Source organism: Hirundo rustica, chromosome 6 (assembly GCF_015227805.2).
Source record: "Hirundo rustica isolate bHirRus1 chromosome 6, bHirRus1.pri.v3, whole genome shotgun sequence".
NCBI lineage: Eukaryota > Metazoa > Chordata > Aves > Passeriformes > Hirundinidae > Hirundo > Hirundo rustica.
The window spans coordinates 39333004-39356058 of record NC_053455.1 but is presented as its reverse complement, the minus strand read 5'-3'; the positions used below and the strand labels follow the sequence as shown (position 1 = coordinate 39356058).

General features: G+C 55.5%; 1 protein-coding gene across 1 annotated transcript; it reads left to right on the top strand.

Moving 5' to 3' along the window:
* Nucleotides 1-6211: 6211 nt before the first annotated feature.
* On the top strand, nucleotides 6212-22007 carry CHRM4 (cholinergic receptor muscarinic 4). Its single transcript, XM_040067513.2, has 3 exons — nucleotides 6212-6337; nucleotides 19087-19128; nucleotides 19654-22007. The coding sequence occupies exons 1-3, from the start codon at nucleotides 6280-6282 to the stop codon at nucleotides 21129-21131; spliced, it is 1578 nt and encodes a 525-aa protein (XP_039923447.2). The 5' UTR covers nucleotides 6212-6279; the 3' UTR covers nucleotides 21132-22007.
* The last annotated feature ends 1048 nt before the right edge of the window (nucleotides 22008-23055 follow it).

Genomic DNA, 23055 nt, shown 5'->3' with positions numbered 1-23055 from the left:
TTTTTAAGAGATACGTTTAAAACGGGGAGTGCATGAATTAGACTGCATGTGTTTTAGAAGGCAGGCTCTGCCAAGCTGCTCGGTGAAGCAAATCTGACGGCGGGGCGATGGCACTGCAGGGCTGCTGGCTCCCTGCCCCTGCAGCGGAGGATCCTGGCAGGGCTGCAGGGAAGCCCCCGGAGAGGTTTGGGTTTGCCTCGGCGCCCCAGGAGTGGCTGCGTGTGCCAAAGGTGGTGTCGGCTCCGTGGAGGTTTGCCAGCTTTAGGGGCTCCGACCCCTGTGGTCCAGGGACCAGCGTTTCCTGTGGCCATCCCCTCCTGCAGCCCTGCGATGCCGCCGGCACATCCTGCAGGGCCAGCAGGAGCGGTTTGCACGGATCACCTGAGCTGGAAGGTGTCGGGAGGGCAGGTGGCAGCGGGCGGGCTCTGGCACTGGCCACAGGGCTGCTGGGGACTCCGTGCCACACCAGGGAGGCAGCCTGGGCTCGCACTGCCAGCCAGGGAGCTGCCCTGGGAGGGAGCACGGTGGGTTAGTGAATTCATGAGTTAAGGAAGTAGCGAACTGGAAAATTAACTAATTAGACAAATCCGTTAAGGGGGCTCGAGCCCCTGGTTGCCTTTTCCTTGATGGCCGGGCGGCAAGCTGCGTGGGATGGTGCCTGGGAGAGCGCCTTGGGGAGCTCACGGTCTCATCACGCTGCCGGGCTCCGCAGGCCAGCCCCAGCCCCTGGCACAGCAGTCACAGGGATGATGTGTGTTTCTGTGTCATGTGAGAAATGGCAGGAGAACAGCACAAGCTTACCTTCCTCTTTTTTTCCTATTTTTTTTTTTAATATAATAAGCATAAAAGAAATTATTCTGAAGCGTTCTCCCCCTTCCATTACCCAGAAAGCAAGTAAGAGTTGCAAGAGCGGGGACTGCAACAAAACAATTACATTGAAGTATTCGAAGTCGTGCTTATACGGCGAATGTGACAAAACTGAGCGCAACCTTAAAATAGCAGCAGCAATCTTTTAAAACACAAAAAGCAGATGATTATTGACTGAAGAGATTGCAGCGCACCAGGCTGGGTGCAGGCTCTTGTGTTTGACTCTCTCCAGAGGTGCCGCGTCAGGCGCAGGCTGCAGCTGCCCTGCCGCTTTTTGATGAGCTCCAGCAACTGGCAGTGCCCAACAGGAGGCTTTGCAAGGGTGGCATCAGGTGACACGAGTGTGTCCCACCTGCCACATCCCCTCGCTCGATTTAAGGCACCGGTAGTTGCAGAGAGCACAGCTGTCTGGTGCTCCCCTGGCGTTTCAAGGGTGCCCGTGGGCCTGTGGGCTGGTGTGGATTCTGCGCCTGTGGACCTGCCAGGCGAGGGAGGATGGCTTTCTGTATTAGGCACTGCTTTTCCATGCTCACCTGGCTTCCCTGCATGGCCCAGAGTGTCTATACCTTGCTTTCCTGCCTATGCCCTGCCGTGGACCCCAGGGTGAGCGGGGCCCTCGGGTGCCACCATCGCCCCAGCCTCTGAGGCCACACCTGCTCCAGTCACTCGCTCCCTGGGGCTGTGGCTCTGGCCTCCTTCACCGGTGCCAAAAACAACACTTTCCAAATAAATAAAGGAAGAATCTTTCATTACGTTGTCTCTGCAAGCAGCCCGGGAGGCTGGGAAGCAGCAGAGTGCAAGGTGATGTGTTTAATGCAGCTTTGGCATCGATATTCTTTCCCTCTGTCTCCAGTTAAGGCACGCCATGAGGCATGAGAAGATGCGGCCCTGCATGACTGCTGAGGGTCTGGCTGAGACAGCAGAGCATGGCTGGGCGCCTTCAGTCACCTTCTCTCTCAAACCTTGACCCTGCAAGTCCTCCTGCCCTGCTCCCTGCGGTGTGATTTCGTCCCAGCACGGTCTGGGATCTGGTTCACCTTGCACCCATGAGTGACTGTCCTCCTGCAGAACTCATTTGCTCCAGATGTGCCCTGGGGACAGCTGGAATGAGGGGAAAGGGCTGTTCCTCTGGGGATTGTACTGATGGGGAAGAGGAGGATCGTGCACAGATGATCCTGTACCTCCTGAATGGGGAGAACAGGTGTGGGAGGCTCCAGATAAGTGTGACCTGAAAGCAGTATTTATTTCAGACCTTTTGAACAGTTCTAAGCCCCTTAACAAATGTGCCATCCCACGACCTTGGGCAAATTATTAGGATAGAGGCAAGTAACCGTAAGGTGCTGTCCCTTCTTCCATCTCCCACAGGAACAACCAGGGGAATGATCCATGTCCCCCATGGCTGTGTTTCACCCAGCAGCACGCACAGGGCAAAAGCTCACCCACAGGAGGCATCGCCCTGCTGTCTGCAGCCCTGGGCATGGGCAGGGAGTCTGAGTTACGGCCCTGGCATTTAGACAGCTCTGTCCTGCCAGGCAATGCCAGATCCACTCCAGTGAGTGAAGTGAAGGGCGTCTCCCTGCAGGGCCAAGAGCAGGTAGAGCAGCTGCCTCTGCTCCCTTTGGGACATTTACTCCTCTCACCAACCTCTGGGCAAAGCCTTCCCACCCATCTCCTGTGGCAGTGATGGTCCAGAAGCCTGAGACTTTCTCATTGTCACCAGCTGCTTTTTCTCTCTCTGACTCTCCCCTTCTGAATCGGGTTTATTTAGGTTTTGTGCTGATAGATGGATTAGCATTTATCACCAGGCTGACTACCAGAGGGCTATTAAAAGTGATTTGCAATGTAAATACTTTTGTCATCAACCACATTTTCTTTAGACTAAGGTTGACTTTTATGAATATTAAAGCCTTGTAGATGGGTTCAGCAAGTTTGTGGGAGTGTGTCTGTCAGGGGGAGGGGCCCTGGCTGCCTGCACTGTGCTGCGGAGGCAATCTGGACCCACCGGAGGGCAGAGGGATCTGCTGGCAGAGGGAGGGAAGTGGAGCGTGAGAGGGTGTGTGAGGCACAAAGAAAACCTGAGTGCCTTGAAGGACAGAAAGAAAGGAGAGCGAGCGTGTGAGCATATGCAGGAGTGCATCTCTGGAGCAGGAGGGGAGGACAGGCTTAGTCTGGAGTGGTTTTTTCTGGAGGCTGGCAGAGACTGCCAGGCTAGGAGAGGACTTGTGGAAGGAATGAGGATACCTGGCCAGAGCTGCTTTGTCCCTGGCAGAGCTCAGTGCCAGAGGCGCTGTCTGAACAGGTATATGCCCATATATACCGCAGGGATGGGTGGAAATGCCTCCTTTACTTGAGGATGCCCTGCCCTGAGTGTGGGGTTGCAGGACCAGCAATGAATTCCCCAAGTCCCCCAGCAGACACAGCCTGGCATCGGTTTGTGTGCCAGGAGCCAGCGCTGGCTGCTGCTATGCCTGCTGCATGTTTGAGCGCAGTTACTGGGAATCTGTCAGGGATAATGGGTGGATGTTCCCGGGCTTGTGGGGGAAGCCAGAGTAAATGACCCATAACCGCTTTTCCTGTCTTCAAAAATATTCGTCTCCGGCGCACTTGCTCAGAGATGTAACCACTCTGCCTCAGGATGGCTACGCATGGGAACTGTCACAAGCCGAAGTGGAATGTCGAGGTGTCCACTTCCCACTGATTCCTGCATATCCCACTTCAGAGGCAGAGGTGAGAGGAGTGGCTTTGTCTGCTCCTAGGTGTTTATGGTGTTTTTGTGCAAGGGCAATTTTTGAGATGGAGGAACGTGATGGAACATTGCCAAGTGATAATGGAAGACTAGCTAATGCTGATTAGAGAGCAAGCACAGCACAGCACAGCATGGCTGAAAAGAAAAAAATAAGACAAAAAAAAAAAAAAAGACCACAAAAAATAAGACAAAGAGAAAAATAGAGGCTGGAAACAGAGTGATGTGAAAAAGCAGGAGACGTGCAGTTACATTAAAAAGACAGCTCCAGGAGTATCCCAAATCCCTACAAGGTGATGGATACCGGGTTTATTGGCTGGTAACCCCACCCAGAACAAGCTGGGTCAGTCCAGCACAATAGCAGGAATCTCAGACTCTCACAGGCCTTAATCCCAAAAGGAAGGTCCTTAATTTGCTTGGACCATTGAATATGAAATCAAGTCAGCCCTTGGCTTCTTCCATGGGAAAACCACATGTCCCTCCTCTCCCGCCTCACAGCCTGTCCCAAGGTATGTGGCCAGGGGAAGGGTTGGAGCTGAGGTCTGATTCTGGAGTGGATTACCTGTTGTTCATGACCACTGCTGGCATGGCCCAGGAAGGAAGGTGGTGTCGCTTGGGTGGTACCAAGGGAGGCTGGCGAAACTCGCTGGCAGCCCGCAAGAAGGGAATGTGTGATGATGTCAAGCCAAAAGAAGCAAGTGCTGCCTTTAACTGGAATATGTACAGTGAGTCCAGGCTTTTAGAAATTCTGTTTCTGACTTAATGAGTGCATATAGCTAAGCTAAGAGTTAGGAGTTGAAAAGTTTCGTATTCAATTTGGTTACACATTTTTATCTCCATGACTGATCAGCTTTAGAAGACATCTCACTGTTCATTACAGTCTTTTGTCTTTCTATGGGGACTTGTCGTTTGAAACAAGTGTCCAATCAAATAGCCCAACTCCATTACAATCAAATTGTCTTTGGATACTTCCTCAGTCTGATGAGTTCTCGCTGAGTGTGACAAAGGTTTATTCATATTAATTTTTTTATGGGGAAAGAAGGAGGAGGGGGGTGGTATTTATTTGAGGTCAGGCCTTTGGACAAGGTGAGAGAACCCAAATAACTGTCTGGAGTCTTTGATGGGTTCTGGTCAGTGACTGCAAAAAGAGCGTGGGCAGATATTAAGCTGAAAAGAGCCGGCAAAGCCTCACTGCACTCAGTGCAATCGCATGGCTTCACACAAGCCAGCATTCGGAAAGTTTTGTCTTCTTGCTTCTCAAAGAAGGCAGGAAGGAAAACAAGCACGAGTGGACTGGACTCACTAAAGAAATTCCAGAATGTGGCCTATGGTGACCAAAATAACGGTGGTGCACCTGCCTCCCTGCTGTGGCAGGGGCCTCTTGGTGTGCAAACGCAGCAGCAGATTCAAGTGCCAAAAGGCTTTAACCTTTTCAGGGTGCAGAGATGCACCTGGAGTGGGAGATGTGTCATCAGAGAAAATTGTCTGAATTACCTTAACAGTGTTCTCTCTGCTAGAATCCAGAAATCTGTCTCCCTTTGCAGGGAGTAGATACGGTTTGCAGGATCTAGGGAAAAGAAAGGTCCAGTTCATGAACTGGACACATCTTTAGATGAGACATTGACTTAAGATACTGTGCTTTTCTTAAGTGCTACCTCCCAGAGGGTTAGCCAGGGAGCCAGAGAGGTACGAGAAGAGGGTGAGAGGGTGAAGGAGTGGATGGTAGGAACACATCTGCCACAGTAATCACTTCAAAGGAGGGTTAAATCGGGGCTTTTATTTGTTTATGTGTGCCTATGAGTGTGTGTGTGCGAGAGCCGAGCAGATGAAGAAATGATACCCGTGTGTGTCTGTGAGACAGCACAAGTGAGAGGCAGAGGGTGGGCGAGGGAGTTGCTCTAGGGGTAAAGTGGAGTGAAGAGGAAAGGTGTGCAGGAAAGGGAAGCCTTTTTTTTCCTTTTTCCCTTTGTTCTTGTCTGACACTTTCTCATTACCGAAAGCCAGACCTGGTGGTTGATGAGTTTTCTTGTTCTGCATGAACACCCCGGTTCCGACTGTTAGTGACAGCCCGGCAGAGTTTTTTGGGGACAGGGGAAAGCATCGAGGTCTCTCTTTGCCCGGGCTGTGCCGGGCCCCGCTCTGCGCCTCCCTGTTCCTCTCCCTCTCCCTCCTCGGGACGCGGGCGCTCCCGGCGCTGCCGGCTGCGGCGGATCGGGGCTTATCCCCGCCGCTGGGTGCCGGAGCCCGGCGCCGGGGAGCGGGCGGTGCGGGAGCGCTGTCCGGGGTGCTGCAAGAGCGCTCCCGCACATCTGGCCGGCGGGGACAGGAGACGACACCAGGGACGAGGGGAACGGCGGCGTGGGGATCGACAGCGGCTCCCGACGTCCCGAGCCCCCCTTCCCCTCCCCGCACCCGCCCCGGTGCGCTTTCGTGGCGGTGAGGCGGGCGGGCATCTGGGGGCGACACATCTGGAGGCGACACATCTGGGAGCGGGGGAGGGCGGGGGCGGGGGGAGGAGGACGGGGCCGAGCCGGCAGCGCCGGGCCCTCCCCTCTCCCCTCTCCCCGCCCCTCCGCCGAGCGCCGCGCCGCCGGGACCGGAGCCGGGACCGGAGCCGGGAGCCGGCCGGGCCATGCCAGGCGGAGCCCCCGCGGGCGCGGCGCGGCGCCATGGCCGCTGAGAACCGCTCGGCGCCGGGCGGCGGCGCGCCCTGGGCCGGGCTGCCCGGTGAGTCGCCGCTCGGGGCTCCGTGCGCGGGGCGGGGGGCGCAGGGCATCCCCGCGGGGGCCGGCGGGGGGGCGGCGCGGCTTTGGGGTGCATGGGGAGGGGGCTGCGCGCCCCCGGGGATGGGGCACGGGGGGGCCCCGGGAATGGGGGAGGCGTCTCTGCCAACTTTCCCAAATTCCCGCGTCTCTCCGGGAACGCCGGGGTCGGGACCCTCGCGCTGGTTCGCTGCCCCGGGGTGTCTGCAGCCCTGCAAGGGAGCCGGGGCGATGTCCGGCACCCCCTTCCCTGCACCCATCCGAACCAACACCGTTCCCGGGATCCGTCGCCCGAGGAACCTCGGGTCCCTCTTGTCACCCAGGAAACAGCCTTGTCAGCACCCCGGGTAGGGAACGTGAGCGGCTCCGGGGCCAGGCACCCCCGAGGAGGAAACCCGGGACGGGGCGTATGTGCTTCCCTGGCGCCTTCTCTGGGAGGGAGACATTCCTGGACAAGAAACTACCTGCAGGCTTTCTTTGCTTCCCTCACTATTCCAACGAGAGCAACAGGGTCAGGATCCCTTATCTTTTGGATACTCTGTCGCCATACTGGGAGAACCCCTCTGGCTTTGCGGCCGCCTCCCAGGACATGACTAGGCAGAAGTTTGTCCCCTCTCCACAGAGCCCTTTGCCAGGTTGGGCATTGCAAGGGAGACAGATCTTGCCCACTCTCTCCCTCAGCGTGGCTCTCATCTTCCCTTTCGCCCTTTTTGGCCCTGTTGCACCCTTCCTGCTGGTAATGACAGAGCTGCCCCGTGCTCGCTGTTGGCCCATCACGGACAAGAGTCGGACAGCCACACCCTTCCTTCTTTCCAAAATAATGACATTGGCTTCAAATCAGGGAACAGTTCTTGTCATTTTTCTTAAATAAAAACAGCACTGGCTTCTGTTTGACCCGTCTCCAACCCCTCTGATATTGTGCTGTGGACGGATTTTTCTAGCTGGTCTTTGGAAAGCCCAAGGCTAGAGAGATACTTCCCAACCTGAGGAACAGCTGGTGCTCCCCCGTGCCCTGCTGGTGGCTGGGCTTTGCTTGGGCATTTGGAGGCTCCCTGCTTCATCACAACTGCCTTGAGTGACCTCCAAGAGTGGTTTGACTTCTGACACAACTTGCAGAGTGAACAGAGGGGCTGCAAGGGTTGCTACCAATGCAGTTGTGCGGCTTGTTGATGCAGGCACTGCCTATCCAAATGCTCAGGTGCCAGGATCCCAGAGCCCAGGCTTTTGGTGAAACAGCACCGGAGACGACGCTCACATTGAAATCACAGGTGACACCAAGATGCGTTCTCTGTCTCTACTGCTGGGCACCGCCTCCTGCTTCCTAACGCCCTAACTTCTGTGCTCTGAGCACCTGCTGCTGCTCTCCAGCCTGGACTAGGCCCCCGTGAGACATCCGGGCAAAGAGCAGGGCATCCAGGAGATCCTGATCGGCGACCCAGCCTGGGTCAGCCTCAGCCGGGGTGGCAGCCCTGGGTGGGGAAGGTGGGGATGGGAGCAGGTGTGCAGTGCCGGGCAGCAGCCCCGGTCCCTGCAGGAGCCAGGCCAGCGTGCCCTCGCTCAGTTTCCCAGCCGGATGGAGCGGCAGCGGCCCTGGGAGTGACCCCAGGAGCGGGCAGAGGGAAGCTGGCCGGAGAAGGAGGAGAAGGGCTACCGGTAAAAGTGGTTTGTTTATTCACACGAGGGGCGTACCCGTCTCAGCGGGTCAGTCTGTTTTCTTTCATAGAGGAGAAATGAACTGAAATGATTAATTAATGCTGTGATCCAATTACTCTGAGTTTGCAGGAGGAGTATGGTTTTTTTCTTTTAACTGTCCCCACGAGCATCCCATTGATGTCAGGTTTTGTCATGGTTTGGATTTCGTTGTTTTGTTCTTTAAAATTAAAATGACGAATATCTCCCCAGGAAAGAAAAAAGATAAACAAAAAAAAAAGAGAAAAATAGGGAAAGAAGAAAAAAACTGGGAATAAAAATAGTGAGACCAGGAGAAGCAGCTGATGCAGAGCAGTCCCTAGCACACCTTTGTGTTGATCTCTTCTCTGCCTGCCCTGCTGAGCCCTGAAAAGCAGCAGCCACAGAGGTGAAGAGGTTTGGTGAGCGCCCAGCTGAGGTGGCAGACGCAGCTCTGCAAAGGCAGTGGGGAGAGCAGCCGTGAGAGGAGAGGGAAATGGAGGCTGTTTGCAAGGGGCTGCTGCTCTTTTTGCACAAACACAGCTCCTCTTTCCACGTGGAGGGACACGCAGCAAGTACTTAATGTGTGCAAGCTGACCCCTTCTCCTTGGCACGCTAAGTCAGGGCTTTGATGGGCTTCTTCTGAAGCAGTGGGCATTGTCCTTGAGCCAGTTGCTCCTCAATCTGGCACGGGTCTATGCCTCCAGTAAGCCAAGGGAGGAGATTGCTTTGCATCTCAGCATCCATTCTTGGCTGGCTCTAAATCTTCATGTCTGAAAGACCTTTTGAGGAGAGTGCAGGACCTGACACAGTGAGGAAATGGAAGTTTTGGACCAGATCATTCCCGTCTACTTCCTCTCCTCTCTTCATTCCCATCCCAGCACCCTCTGCTGACTGCTCTTCAGCCTGCCCAAGCACAGCACCCACCATGAGCGTGCCAGGTACCAGTGGTGCGGTGGGGCTCCACACCCAGGCAGAGTTGAAGCCTCTTCATACTGGTGGTTGGAACTATGCCAAATACATCCTTCTTCTGGGGGATTTGTGTGAGCAGCCAGAAAACAGACACCAATTTTCAGGGAGACTTCATGTGCTCTCCTGCCCAGGGCCCTGGCAGACCAGGAGGTGAGGGCCTGAATATGTGGCTGCTGTCCAGCTCACAGCCAGGCGGAGGAGTGTGCCAGCCTCGAGTGTCCCAGGGAGCACACTGCACCATGACATCCCTTTAACCCTCTAGGCTTGGTACAGTCTCTGCATGAGACCCTTGAATGTACCGAGGCGGGCCCTTGTCCTGTATTCAGACAAATTCATTTACTGAAGCCTCAAGGACTTAGGCACTTCCTGGGCAAATTAATCTGAGGCAAGTGTTCCCTGGTCAGGCTGGCCCAGAAATCCAATATTTTGCTGGTGCATGAACACAGGGCAAGGTGTTTCATATCCAGATCCTCCCCTTGATGCTTAGAGGCAGAGTTTTAGCAGGAGACACACAGCCAGTCCCTGTTCCCCCAGCCAGAGCCCCCTGGGTGTCCTCACTCGGTGTGCCTGCTGGCAGCCATCCCACCTTCCCTGCGGATCGATGCACTGGTCCTCTTGAGACTTGACTCTGTGCCAGCACAGCATCGTTTGCCCCGTATTCTGACCCCGAGTCCCCGGCGCTGTGAGCGGATGAGGCTGTGCTGGAGATGCTCCCCAGCCCGGCCCCTTTCGTGCCGGGCACAGCTGCTCACACCTCCGCCCCAGGGCTGCTCTCGGGACCCTCCGGAGACGCCTTCAGCCCTGAGGCTGCACCGCATGGGGGAGGAACTCCAACAAAGGCTCCGTTTATACCTTGAATGATGTAAGTTTGCTGAGAAAATTAACACCACCAGTCTGTCCAAGCCTGCAAATGCAATGGCTGTAGGCACGGTGCTTTGTCCCTCTGAGGATCCCCGAAACTGTTGCCGTAGTTCCTGCGAATCAGAGCTGTGTAAGTGGCAGTGACGGTTCTGCCTTGCTGTGACCCTGTGCCCATCATGCCTTTGTGTCCCATGCAAGGTGTGCCCCATTCCCTCTCGGTGCCTGAGGCAGTGGCAGAGCTGCTCAAGTGCTCTGTTCCCTTCCCACCTCCTGCCCCACCGTTAGGCAGGTTGAGGTGTGTGGCTGCAGGGGAACCTCTCCCACCTGTTCCAGTGACTCAGAGAGAGCTGGAGAGGGACGTGGGGAAGCACAGGGCTGTTTACTTGTCTTCAAGAGCTTTGAAGAGGAGTCACATCCCAGGTCAGTTGGGGAAGGAGGGGCATCTGCTGGGAATTTTGTCCTTTAAAGGCAGAACTCAGTGCAAACCATGGAGCTCCTTGAGCGCAGCAGGCTGGGCCTGAGCTATCCGCGTCTTACTGAGATATTGAGAGTGGCTGCGCTCCTCCAGCAGAGAAAGCCAGGCAGAGAAGCAGCCCCTCTGGTACCACAACCGCTTTTAAATCTAGCATATGGTATAACACCTTGCCGCTTGGCAGAGGAGGCCGTCGGGGCTGGCACCAGGAGCCTCAGCTGGAAGTGTCTGGAGGTGAAATGTCATCAGCAGGGTTAAGGCTCCTGGTGAAGTTGGTTTGCATCGGCCAGTTAAGGGGTTAATGCCTTCAGCCTCTTTAAGCAGAATTAAATTTATTTGTCTGGGAAACTCAGCTGCAGTTGTGCAACACTGAGGTCTGAAAACATGAGTCTGCAAACACGATGTCCCGGGTCCCTGCATCCGCTCCAGGTCACAGAGCAGCTCTCCGGAGGCCTCCATGGCGCCATGCTCCGCTGACCCCTCACTCGCAGACCCTCCCAGTGTTGATTTTATCTCCCAAGTCCCGGGCAGCACGGCAGGCTGGCTCTGCTGAGAAGGAATGAAGATCCTTGAGGGATCTTTGCATGACCGAGACAAGAAGGAGAGTACATGGCATCGCACCATCTCTCGTGCCTCTGGGGTAGTTTGGATCCCTGCTCTGCTGGCAGTTACATCATGTGCAGTCCCAGATAAAGCCAAAAAAGTGCATGCTTGTGTACAGAGAGGAGTGGAGAGCAATGAAACCCTTCAGGCATCTGCCTTTTCCTGAAAGCAGGCATGAATTGCCTGGCCTTGGTCCTGCCTTTCTGCAGCACTTAGGAGCAGTGTATAGCATGGTGGGCTCTACACTTCTTGCAGAACTCAGATAACTTGCGAAGGCCCATAAGTGATGTTCAATTCATGAAACCCTCTGCTACTATGTGCAGTCCCAGGCAATGAGGCAGCTAAAACCCCTGCCCTGTGCTGTGGGGTGCTGCCTGCAGCGTTATTGTGGGGTGAACAGCACTGCATCCCTGACTGTCTGAGCTGCATCCCCACCCTACGGCTCATGGGGACCCTGGGGGGCAAAAAGGGTCAGTGTAGAGTGCTGCAGGTCTCTGCATGGGGGCCAGCCCCTGCCTTATTCAGCGCCAGCACGACAGGCTGGGGGTCACCATCCTGCAGTGAGAGAAGTGACTCCAGGCAGAGCTGGGCTCCCTGAGCCGGAGAGCTGCAGCCCACAAAGCTTTCCAGCACCAGCACGGCTCCCGCTCTGCCCAGCAAGGAGCTGGTGGGAGCCTCCTGAGAAGGCAGCAGGGAGAGGTTTGCAGGCAATGTCTCTGTGTGAGGTCTCTCCTCAGAAGATTTTCTCACGACTTTTTTGTAGAGGAGATAAGTAATGCCTCCCTGGCAGAACGAGACTATTCCCACCTCCTTCCCCTCCATCCCTCCCCTTCTCTGTTGTCACCATGGATGGGGATTTCCTACCTGCTCTCCTCCCCTGGCACCCTGACCCCTCATATTTTCCATTTTGTCTGTCCATGTCCTGGGCTCTCCTACCCAACTTCTGCCACAGCTCCTCTTCTTCACTCTATCCCTTTGCTCAGGCATCACCTCCAACTCCAAATCCTCTGGCAGGTCCTGTGGCTAAATGGGGTCTAATATTTTCAGTTTCGTTTTTCATTAGCACCCCGAAGATTCCCATCTGCTATCTGCCCCGAGGACTAGGGCCCTCACATACACATCCATCCAGCAGGGTTCTTGCTCCTGCCTGATCTTCTGCCCTGAGCTCAGCGCGGCCGCTCTTTTCTCTCATCCATTGCTTAGCTGGCTCACTTGTCCTCTCAAAGCCCTGCAGAGCTTCACGCTGCTCCATGGGGCAAGGGGCTCTTGTTTCCTTTGTCAGGTCTCTAAAATTTCAGGTGAGCACCTTACTGTTTGCTCTCTGTTGTGCCTCAGCTCTGGGATGAGTTCCAGACAAACACGCTCCCCCTGCCCTCCTGCCGCCCCTGCTCTGCCAGAGCAGCTCTGCGTCTCTGGCTGCCCGAGCTGCATCCCCACCCTGCGGTTCACGGGGACCCTGGGGGGCAAGGAGGGTGAGTGCAGGGGGCTGCAGGGCTTTCACGGGGCCAGCCCGGCCTCACCCAGCCCTGGCACCGGGGACAGGCCTGGCTGGGCGGATCGCCCCGGGGGTGGGTAGGGACCTGGCCCGGGCACCTCGGCTGTGCGGGGCCGCGGCAGGGTGAGGGGGCTTCCCTGCCACTGGCGTCCCAAAAAGAGCCAAGTCCTTCCCCCTTGCCGTGCCCAGGCAAGGCCTGTCCCTGGGGCAGGGGAAGCCGCTCTTCTCAGCAAAAGCTCTTCGGCGTTACAACACTTGCCCCGCTGGCCCTCAGTCCCTCCTCCACCACCCTCTCTGCCACAGGCACCCGGTGCCGGCCGCTAAGCTCTCCCCGGGAAGAGCCCAGCTGAGCCGGGCGGTCACTTGCTGCTGTAATCGTCTCTCTCCTCCTCTTCCTCTCGGCTGGCTGGTCCCAGAGCCCTTCCCGGCCGCGGGCCCTGTAGCTGCAGCGGGGTTGTTTCTGCTGCGCTGCCTCGGAACAGCTGGGTTCTGTTAAAGCTCCAGCCCAGGCACAGAAAAGAACATGAGCATCTCTCTGAGGCAGAGAGCATTAATGCAGTGGATGGGAGGGGAGAAGTGTGGCTCCAGCCCAGGCTCAGCGGGGAGCCCGGCACCTTCCTGGCTCAGCGACATGGGCTGAGCTCTGCCACCAGCAGGGAGCCGCAGCCCTGGGGCGGCCGAGGCAGAGGGCACTGGAGGGAGGGCACTGTGTCCCTGTGTCCCTCTGTCCCTCTGTCCCGCTGCGCCATGCCGCCGTGGTGAGCCTTATTCCCCGGGATGTCCCCATCGGAGCCGGCGTGGGAGCCGCCGGTGCCTGGGAGCCGCTGGCTGGGCACAGCAGGGTAAGGCTGGACTTTGGCTCGCGTGGCATTTGCCGTGCACACTTGCTACCAGCGTTCCACTCATGGGTTATTTATTTGCCCTAATAATTGGGTGACAGGTGGTTAATTAATTGTCAGAGTGACCGATGTGCTGGTAGGCTATTTATAGGAGTGACCTTTCAATTACTTTTTAAAAAAACGTTTCTCACTCTCTCGCTTCTTGTCTGCTAACGCTGTGGGTAAATGGCATGCCGGCCCTTACAACCTGCAGAGAGCACATTAGGGATGCAGGCAAGTGCTGGGGGGCCGGTGTGGGCAGGGGGTGCAGCTATGCCTGGTGTGGGATGCTGGTGAGCCTGCTGGGCTGGGCACTGCCTGCAGGAGCAGCCCACAGCCACGGCTCCGACCCGCGAGTGCTGCCCGCAGCCCGGTGCGAGCCGCCTTGGATGCGGTTCCTGGCTTTACTGTGAAAGCCAGAATTAACCTCAGAGTTACAAGCAGCGGTGAGGGCAGGGAGGCCCCTGGCTTGCTTGGGGGGTGTTGGGGTGACCCAACAGCAACACTCCCGTCTGGCGCTGGACACAGCAAATTTTCCAAACCTGATGTGCAAACACACATCAGGCCTGGGAGGTTCTCTGGCCCCCTCGCCTCCCCCCCAAAGCTGGCTGCTTCTGTGCCACTGAGCTTACTGCTTCTCCAATGGCTCCAGGAAAAGCTATCAGAGGTTCTTAACTTGTGGGGATGGAGGAAATTGCTTTGCCTCATGAGGACCAGTTGAATAGCAGAGGAGGAAAGAAGAATAAATTATTCAATGGAAAAATCAAATGCCCAGAACCATCCCATACGTTACTGACAAGAAACAATTCCTGTTCCACAATGGCTCAGATCTCCTCTGGAGCAGGATAAGGACTTCAGGGCTCCACTGGCAGAGGGGTGAAGCACGGCCACCAGCTGGAGGGCAGGGGGAGCCCTGCCATTTTAACACAACAGATCCTGCTGGCCCCTCATCTCCGTTCTGCTTTTCTGTTTTTTATTGCCTTCATCATTCTGATGCAGAGGCACGGAAGCAGACCAACACCAACCCTCCCCCTGCCAGACGCAGCGCCTGCCGTGGTCTTCTGTCGTATGTTGGATTTCTAAGGTGCCTGTTCCCAGTATCTAGGAATTCTGTTTTCACACTCTGAGGGGTGTGAATCTGTCAACCAGAACAGCCCTTCACTAGCTGTAAAGTGATGCCACGATTCAGGAACTAATTAACAGCTGTTAGATAATGCAATTAGCGCCACAAACTGCCACCCTACCCTAAGTATACCTTCCCTTTGTGAGCGCGAGCCACAAATGTCTAGCATCTTGTGTTGCCTCTTTTTTCTCTCTCCTCCTTATGGTGGTGGCTGCCCAAACTGCCCAGCCCCACACCACATCGGCCTGTGGTGTTTGACCTGACAGGATTAATCCCATTAAGACTTTTACACTCTCTGCACTTTTAGGAAGGCCAAGACAAGCAGAGGGCTGGCAGTAGGGCTGGTCTGGCTCTTTCCAAATACGACACCAAAGGTGATGTGCCCAGGCCCAGCCTTTGACACCCAGACAGAGCAGGGGGTGATGTGTGTCTTCTCCTGGAATGTGCTTGTGGTGGAGGGGGCCATCTTCCCTCTCTCCTGGAGACAGGCAGCACCCAGAGCCCCACAGGATCCATCCAGGCAGGAGCTGACAGCCACAGCCCCTCCATCCTGTCCCTGGGGTCGAGGTCACTCTCGGTTTTGCTGTTGCTCCAAACCCATGCAGGGCTAATGCCCATCTCCTCTGGGAGCAGCTCATGCTCATAGGTGTCCACTAAAGCAGGGCTTTCTCTGATTCCTCTCCTTCCCCTGTACACATCTTCCTCCCCAGACGAGGAGCTTGCTTTGTGATGGGGTTCTTTGCAGAGCTCTGCTCATTCCCAGATGCTTTGCTTCAACTGCATGTGGAGCAGGCATGGCTTTGCACCCTGCTTGCACCTGCTCCCTGAGGATCCCCAGCCCTGAGAATGATGCTGGGACGGGGCCAGTGTCAAAACAGGAAGGGAGATGGCTGGTGGTGACAGGAGGGACAGGGGCTGTGGAGCAGAGGGAGGCTGTGCAGTACAGAGAGAAGAGGCAGGGAACACTGGGGCACTAGGGCTGCTTGCTCCAGGAGCTCATCCCACGGCTGGAGGTGCCACCATCACATGGCTGTGTGTAAACACCAACCTCTCCCGCTGCCTGTGCTGTGCCGGTGCAGAGGGCGGCCCGCTCCTTCCACACAAGGGGCAGCAGGGGTGGGAGAGAACTAAACCCTCCATCCCACGTGAGCTGAGTGCTCAGCAGGTGCTCAGTCACAAAGTGCAGCCGATGGAGCACCAGCCACCAGCTACTGCAGGTTCTTGGGTACAGGATGGTCACCCGCAGGCCGTGACAGGGCTTTCTCCTCTCTGACCTGGCAAGAGGCTGTGAGGCAGTTCGTAGGAGCTGACAGGCTGGGAGGGCTTGCTGGAGAGGCACGTGAGGTGCAGCAAGGAAATAGCAGGAATTTTCTGCCGTGGTTTTGAGTGTCACCCTGTGACAGAGCACTGGCTTTGCTCTAGATCTGGAGTTGAATCCTCAAGCTAGAGTGGTCACACCCATGACTGCAGACAGCAGTGGAGACCCTGCGGTGCCCACTGCCCACAGGAGTTGGACCCCATCCAAATCACAATTTTCTCTGCTTGGAGATGTGGCTGTGTGGGAAGGAAAAGGTATTTCCCTTGATGACATGATTGGTGACCAGCAGCAGCCGCAGAAACTCTTGGACCAGAGGATGCTATCAGTAAAGAGTTGGAGTCTCCCAACAGTTTGATGGAGAGGAGAAAACCAGCTGTAAATCACTGCCAAAAGTCTGAGGGAGTTTGCTGTAGCTGGCTGGTGCAAGCAGGTGAGGGAGAGCACCTGCTGAGCGCTGCAAACAAAGAATGGTTGTGTGAAGGGTGAAAAGCCAGTTGGTGTCACAGGTAGGTGTATCAGCACCAGGAGCCCTTCTGAAGTGTTCTCTCAGCTTTGTCAGAGCTATGTATCCTCCCTGTCTGTAGTGTCATCATGAAAGGAGAGTGCAAAAGGGGAATGGAGACAGAGAGGATGATGTAGGATGGAGGCGGTGAGGGGAGGAGGGAGGAGAGAAGAAATGCACCCCTGGAAGTGCAGGGAGCAAGCACTGGGGTACACAGAGAAGGCATTTAGTGGAGAGACACCAAGTCCTGGAGAGGTCCCTTGGTGTCTGGTGTCTTGGTGGGAACAGTGGTGCAGCTGGAGTGAGGGTGGAGGTGGTGTCACACTGGTGAGCTTGGTGCAGCTCCACAGCTCTCCTGTGTGCTCTCTCCATCTTGGGACACATGCTGGGGATGCAGACAGAGGTGTGACTGCCTGAGGGCTGCAGCCCCACCCAGGCCCTTCCCACACAGCCTGGATGCTCTCCATCTCAAAGGCAGAGATCTATTCCTAGTGCCCGTACAGGCATGATGCATGGCTTGGTCAGCTGCACAGACCTACCAAATTTGTAGCATCCTTGGCCTTCTCCCAGCCCCAGACTGAGCTGCCTCCTCTGCTCAGGAAGGCAGAGGCAGTGCCCAGCGGTCACAGTGAGCTCCGAGAGGGTGTTGGGGGCAGAAGACTGAGACAGGGGGATGGAGAGCAGAAGAAGGGGGAAAGAAGGGATGCCCGGTGGGCTGGGGTGTGGCAGAGAATAGCCAGGGGATCTGAGGCAAGGGTGAGCGGTGCACACAGCTCCCGGCTCACACGCGTTGCTCCGTCTGTGCTGTACGTTATCTTCACACCTTTAAGCATTTCCAGTCTTCCTCCTTCCCTCACACAGGGGATTGCTTTGTTTTTGTTGTAAGGCGAAGGCTCATTTTCACATTGCTCGGAGTTTAAGCCCTGCTCCCTGAGGCGGCAGCTGCCTCGGCCTCCTCGCACCAGTTTGCAGCATCACCTCTGGGTGGCATCCAAAGGCTCGCCTGCGGGGCTCCCGCAGCCTTTCCTCCCGGTCTTGGGACACGGACAGGACAGCTCGCGGCTGAGGCGGACTTCTCCTGCTTTGGGTAACTGAGAACACAAGCCTCTGTCAAGGCTGATAACTAATTAGATACGCTTAGAAGGGGGTGCCAGTTCCTGAACAAAAGTGAGAAAACTGAAACCAGCATTTTAGCAGAGACGATGGAAAGGTTTCTTTTCAAGACTTTCAAATTCTTCTTGGAACAGCTAGGGTAGATGTCTGCATGATTGCTAGCTTGTCTGATCAGTTTGATTAGCTGTTACAAGAATGACAGATAAATCTCCCCATCTCACCAAAGTGAAGAAATTTAAACTCATTTCAATTGTACTGAAACCAACCCCCAAACTGCCATGATTATGTATTTCTGTGACATTTTATACACTTATCACCTCCTCTCACATCCCTGGCTGGGTGCCCAGGAAGGGTGGCAGCAGAAACCTCTTTCCCTCTCCCTTGATGCATCCTTTGTGCTCGGAGCTGCGTGCAAAGATGGGCAGTTCTACCAGGCTTCCTTGCTCCGTCCATATCTGGCATGCAGGATCTAGCAAAGGGCACTGCTTTCTTTTAAAAGCCTTTTGTCTTCACAGACACACTGAGAGGATAATGGTAGAGAGGTATTTCTTTGTCCCTCATCCACTTCTTACCCTTGCACCTCTAAGAGGAGCTCCACCACTGCTAATGCAGAAGCTGCATAAATGGTTGCATCAGACCCTGGCTTTAGCAGCTCAGCAGACACATGTCCATTTAATTATACCTGTGTCTCTTTAGAAAGTGCTTATATTAAAAACTTGGCTATTTACTGATGGCAGACATCTCCTACCCTCACCACAAATGAAAGACTAGGGTATTTCTTTTCAAATACTTAAAACAGACAAACTGATCTCAAAGCTTGCCAGACTCTGTTTGGAAGAGGGGCACGTTAGTGGCGTATCTATACATTCAGCAAAATCATCTTCAGGAGTCCTAGGCATTTGGAGCCAGCACCCAAGCCAGAGACACCCTGTGCTGAGCACTGTGACTGTGGGGACACTCACTGGCTCCTGCTGGGTTCCTGGCAGCAGCGCCCATGGGGCTGAACCCCTGCCCTGGGCACCAGGAGGAGCGGCTGGAGGGGCTGCCCTTGATGGCCTGGCGGGGTTGGGATGCGCCCAGAAGCCAGGGTGAGGCTGGTGAAGGCCCAGCATGCTTTGGGGGCCTGGATGATGTGGGAGAGGCAGGTTCAATGGGAAGTTCTGTCCAGGCCAACTCACTCAGTGCCTTTGCTTTTTCTTTGCTTTCCGGGAAACCTCCTTTTATCTCAACTCAGCACTTCTCATATATTGATTTTTATTTTTTTTTAAGGTCCATTCTACTCTTACCTTGGGTGATTAACCACGTCATCTTGGTTTAGATGAAAACAGTAATTCTGTCCATAATTCTCATCACTTTTCATGAATAATTCCATGTATCATGCTGAGGTGTCTGACTCCACACCGTACATCTCTGTGGCCTGGGTGGCTGCAGCTGCAGTGTGATGTGGGACTGGGAGAAGGGGCCATCACTTCCCAGCATCACTGACTGATGGCACTTGTGCAGCTCCCTCCCTCTCCTGAGCCTGCTGTGCTGTGCACTGCGCCACACCATGTTACACATCTTCATCCTTTCTTGGCTTTTCAGCATCTGTATCTCAGCAGCGTCACCCTTTGCTCGGGGCCATCTCTGTTGGAGGGGCTGGTGCCCCTGGTAAGATGTTGTGGGACTCATACAAGCTGTGGTGTAACTTGCTCTTTTCCTTCTCCCAGATTTCATCTTCCAGAAGGAGCTGTTTTCTGCGAGAGACACAGGTGAGCCAAGCAGAACACGGCACGGGCTTTGCGGGTTAGGCCCCTCTTGGGGAGTGCTTCGGGAAGGTCAGTGGGACAAGTCTGGGGCACGCCACAGACGGGCCCTTGTCCCTGGGGCAGGGCACAGGCTCCGTGCTGTGCTGTTCTGGCAGTGAGTGCTGTGTGCGCATCGCCCCTGGGCTCTGCAGTCCTCTTTCCCCCAGCCCTTTGGCCTCCCTGTGTGTTTCTCTGGGGTACACGAGGTTGTGCTCCCGCTGGGATATGCAAAGAAGGGACCATCACACCCTGGACATGGGACTGTCCTAGCCCCATTCTCTCTGCAGCTCGTGTGTCTCCTCTACTGCTAAATAGGGACACAAAAAATGTCTCCAATGGACTCCTGGACTGGCAGAGAGAAGTCCAGGAATGCCAGGAGATTTTTGAGCACTAGCCAACAGCAGTTCTGGCCCGGGAAACTGAGGAAGTGCTGCCAGGACAGGCTGGCAGGTCTGATATTCTCCCTTTCTGTCCTCCCTCTCCTTGCAGATCCCATGCACAACCTCTCTGCTCAGCCCTGGCAGGCGAAGATGGCCAACCTGACCTATGACAACTTCACCCTGGGCAACCGCTCCGAGGTGGCCGTGCAGCCTCCCACCAACTACAAGACAGTGGAGCTGGTTTTTATCGCCACTGTCACCGGCTCGCTCAGCCTTGTCACCGTGGTGGGGAACATCCTGGTGATGCTCTCCATCAAGGTGAACCGCCAGCTCCAGACTGTCAACAACTATTTCCTCTTCAGCCTGGCCTGCGCAGATCTCATCATCGGGGTCTTCTCCATGAACCTCTACACGGTCTACATCATCAAAGGCTACTGGCCGCTGGGGGCCGTGGTGTGTGACCTGTGGCTGGCCCTGGACTACGTGGTGAGCAATGCCTCTGTCATGAACCTGCTCATCATCAGCTTTGACCGGTACTTCTGTGTCACCAAGCCCCTGACGTACCCGGCCAGGAGGACCACCAAGATGGCAGGGCTCATGATCGCGGCCGCATGGATATTGTCCTTCATTCTCTGGGCCCCTGCCATCTTGTTCTGGCAGTTCATTGTGGGCAAGAGGACAGTCCCCGAGAGGGAATGCTACATCCAGTTCCTCTCCAACCCAGCGGTGACATTTGGCACAGCCATTGCTGCTTTCTACCTGCCCGTGGTCATCATGACGGTGCTGTATATCCACATTTCCCTGGCCAGCAGAAGCAGGGTAAGGAGGCACAAGCCTGAGAGCAGGAAAGAGAGGAAAGCCAAGTCCCTCAGATTCCTCAAGGGCCCTGTGGTCAAACAGAACAACAATAACTCTCCCAAGAGGGCCGTGGAGGTGAAGGAGGAGGTGAGGAATGGGAAAGTGGATGACCAGGCGTCTGCACAGACAGAGGCCACTGGCCATCAGGAAGAGAAGGAGACATCCAATGAGTCCAGCACCGTCAGCATGACCCAGACCACAAAAGACAAGCCCACAGCAGAAATCTTGCCAGCAGGGCAAGGACAGAGTCCGGCCAACCCCCGGGTGAACCCAACTTCCAAGTGGTCCAAGATTAAGATTGTCACCAAGCAGACTGGGACTGAATGTGTCACCGCCATTGAGATCGTCCCAGCTAAGTCAGGTGCCTCTAACCACAACTCCCTGGCCAACAGCCGCCCAGTCAATGTTGCCAGGAAGTTTGCCAGCATCGCCAGGAGCCAAGTACGGAAGAAGCGCCAGATGGCTGCCCGAGAGAAGAAAGTCACCCGAACCATATTTGCCATCCTGCTGGCCTTCATACTCACATGGACGCCCTACAACGTGATGGTCCTCATTAACACCTTCTGTGAGACCTGCGTGCCCGAAACAGTGTGGTCCATCGGCTACTGGCTCTGCTATGTCAACAGCACCATCAACCCAGCCTGCTATGCCCTCTGCAATGCCACTTTCAAGAAAACCTTCAAGCACCTTCTCATGTGCCAGTACAGGAACATTGGCACAGCCAGATAAACTGGTACTCAGGGACCACTTCAGTAACATTATGGAAACCCTTCCCTTTGCCTCCTTTGCCAGCGGGGGTTCTTCTGCTCCCCACTCACAACAGAGCAGACTGCAGTGATTGCAGATGACGCCCTTCATCCAACGCTGACAAAAATCTAAGGCACCTCTGAGCTGCAGGTCCTTCCTGTCACCCTGGGCCTGGGGACTAGCTCGGGGAGACACCAGGAAAGCCAGAGGCAAGAGGAGATGTGGTCCCCAGGAGCTCTTCCCAGCTCCATACTCTTGAGATTGGCCAAATGGCATCAGTGTTTCTCCCAAGACTGGATGTACCTTTTTCCCCAGCTGACCATCTCCAAGGTGTCAGAGCTTGTCTGCATGCAGATGAGCTAATGCTGGATGCTTTCCATTGGCTTCTAAAGTGTTTATTACCCAAGAAATGAAGAGAAACCAGGGTCAAACATTTGCTAGACATCTTGGACCGGGCTGGCTCAGGCATGCTAATGGGGAGTCCTGCTTGCTCAGCCAGGCCCCCTGCGAAGGCACTCAAGATTGGACCCTAACAGATGCGGCAAGTGCTTCCTTTTCCTCGAGAGTGCTATCGGACATCCTCACCCAGGGACCTGAGGCAGAATTTTACTCTGGGCTCCGGCTCTGCTCTCCCCTTCATGCCCTTTCTGCCCTCTGACAGCAACTTGCTGTAAAGACAGACAGATAAACCAAGCGTTTCACTCCTGGGTGAGGAGTGTGAAACCCAGTTGCCTCCGACAACGATGGAACCTAAAACTGCAAAAAAAAAAAAAAAGCAGTAGTGTGGTGCAGGACTTGCTCCACAGCCCTGAGGGAATGGTGCCCCTGAGAAGTGGGCAGCAGTGACTGTGGAATAAACTGTCTCTGGGAGGGACAGGGGGGATCTGGGGGTCTCAAAGAGGATGGGAGGAGGGTCTGCAGTGTGGCTAAGGTGGCCTATGTCTCACCTGGGCCATGAGCAGGTCCCCGCTCTCCCCACAGTGGGTGTGACACACGGCTCTGGAGGCAGGAGAGGATGACGATGGCCTCCAGCCCCGCTCCTGCCCTGAGTGCAGGGGGCTCCCCCAGGGAGGCCGAAGGAGCCGGTTGCTGAGCTTTGTAAATGGATGTAACGCTGCCATGGGTGTTGCGGCAGAGCCCTCAGCATGCGGGCTTCAGCCAGCGTCTCCAGCCTCCTCCCAGCCCACCCGCGTGTGCAACCCAGAGCGCCCGGGGCTGCTCCCCAGCTTCTCCCAAAGCCACGGGCAAGCCTTGGTGGACACAGCCAGGCGCAGGCGAGGGATGGGATGCGATGGGGCCGCTCTAGCACTGGCAAACTGTGTCCGTATGTCGTCCCCGTCCTCATGCCAGGGTGCAACCTGCAGAAAGGCTGCCTCAACCCAGATGGGAACCCCTCCACCACTGCCTTTAGGGGTACCCAAAATGCCTGGGTATGCTGGGTATGGGTATTTTTAAATAGTTACAACTGCAGCCCAACACACCCCAAGACAAATAAAGACCTTGGACCAGGAAACTAATGGCCATGGTTTGAGGAATGAATGAGCCACCAGTCACCTGGGTGGTTCCTTCCCCGCTTCCCGATGTCACCCACTGGTGACATTTCCTGCAGCCCATCCTTTCGGCCGAGAATAAGGGGGGCAGCTTGAGGTGTTGTTGCAAAGAGGCTGTGAGGTCTGGTGCTTTGTCCAGGACCATGTGCATGTGGCACCTAGGCCACCACTGCCAGCTGCGTGATAACTTCACTGCTGGTGCCAGTGGGGTCAGCAAAACTGGGGTTTGCTGGGGTTTCCAGCATGGCACTACCTTGTGGGGACAACAAGGGGTGGGGTTGGGGGCGAGGGTTCTGATTTTTTTTAAAGATTTTTATTGGAAAAGAAAAAAAAAATCCAAAAGGGGCAAAAGCTCC

Bases quoted from the DNA above. Each gene is read 5' to 3' on its own strand.
- CHRM4 (XM_040067513.2), top strand. From the start codon at position 6,280: ATGGCCGCTGAGAACCGCTCGGCGCCGGGCGGCGGCGCGCCCTGGGCC. The intron at 6,338-19,086 runs GTGAGTCGCCGC...TCCTTCTCCCAG, and splicing joins GCCCTGGGCCGGGCTGCCCG to ATTTCATCTTCCAGAAGGAG. The intron at 19,129-19,653 runs GTGAGCCAAGCA...CTCTCCTTGCAG, and splicing joins GTTTTCTGCGAGAGACACAG to ATCCCATGCACAACCTCTCT.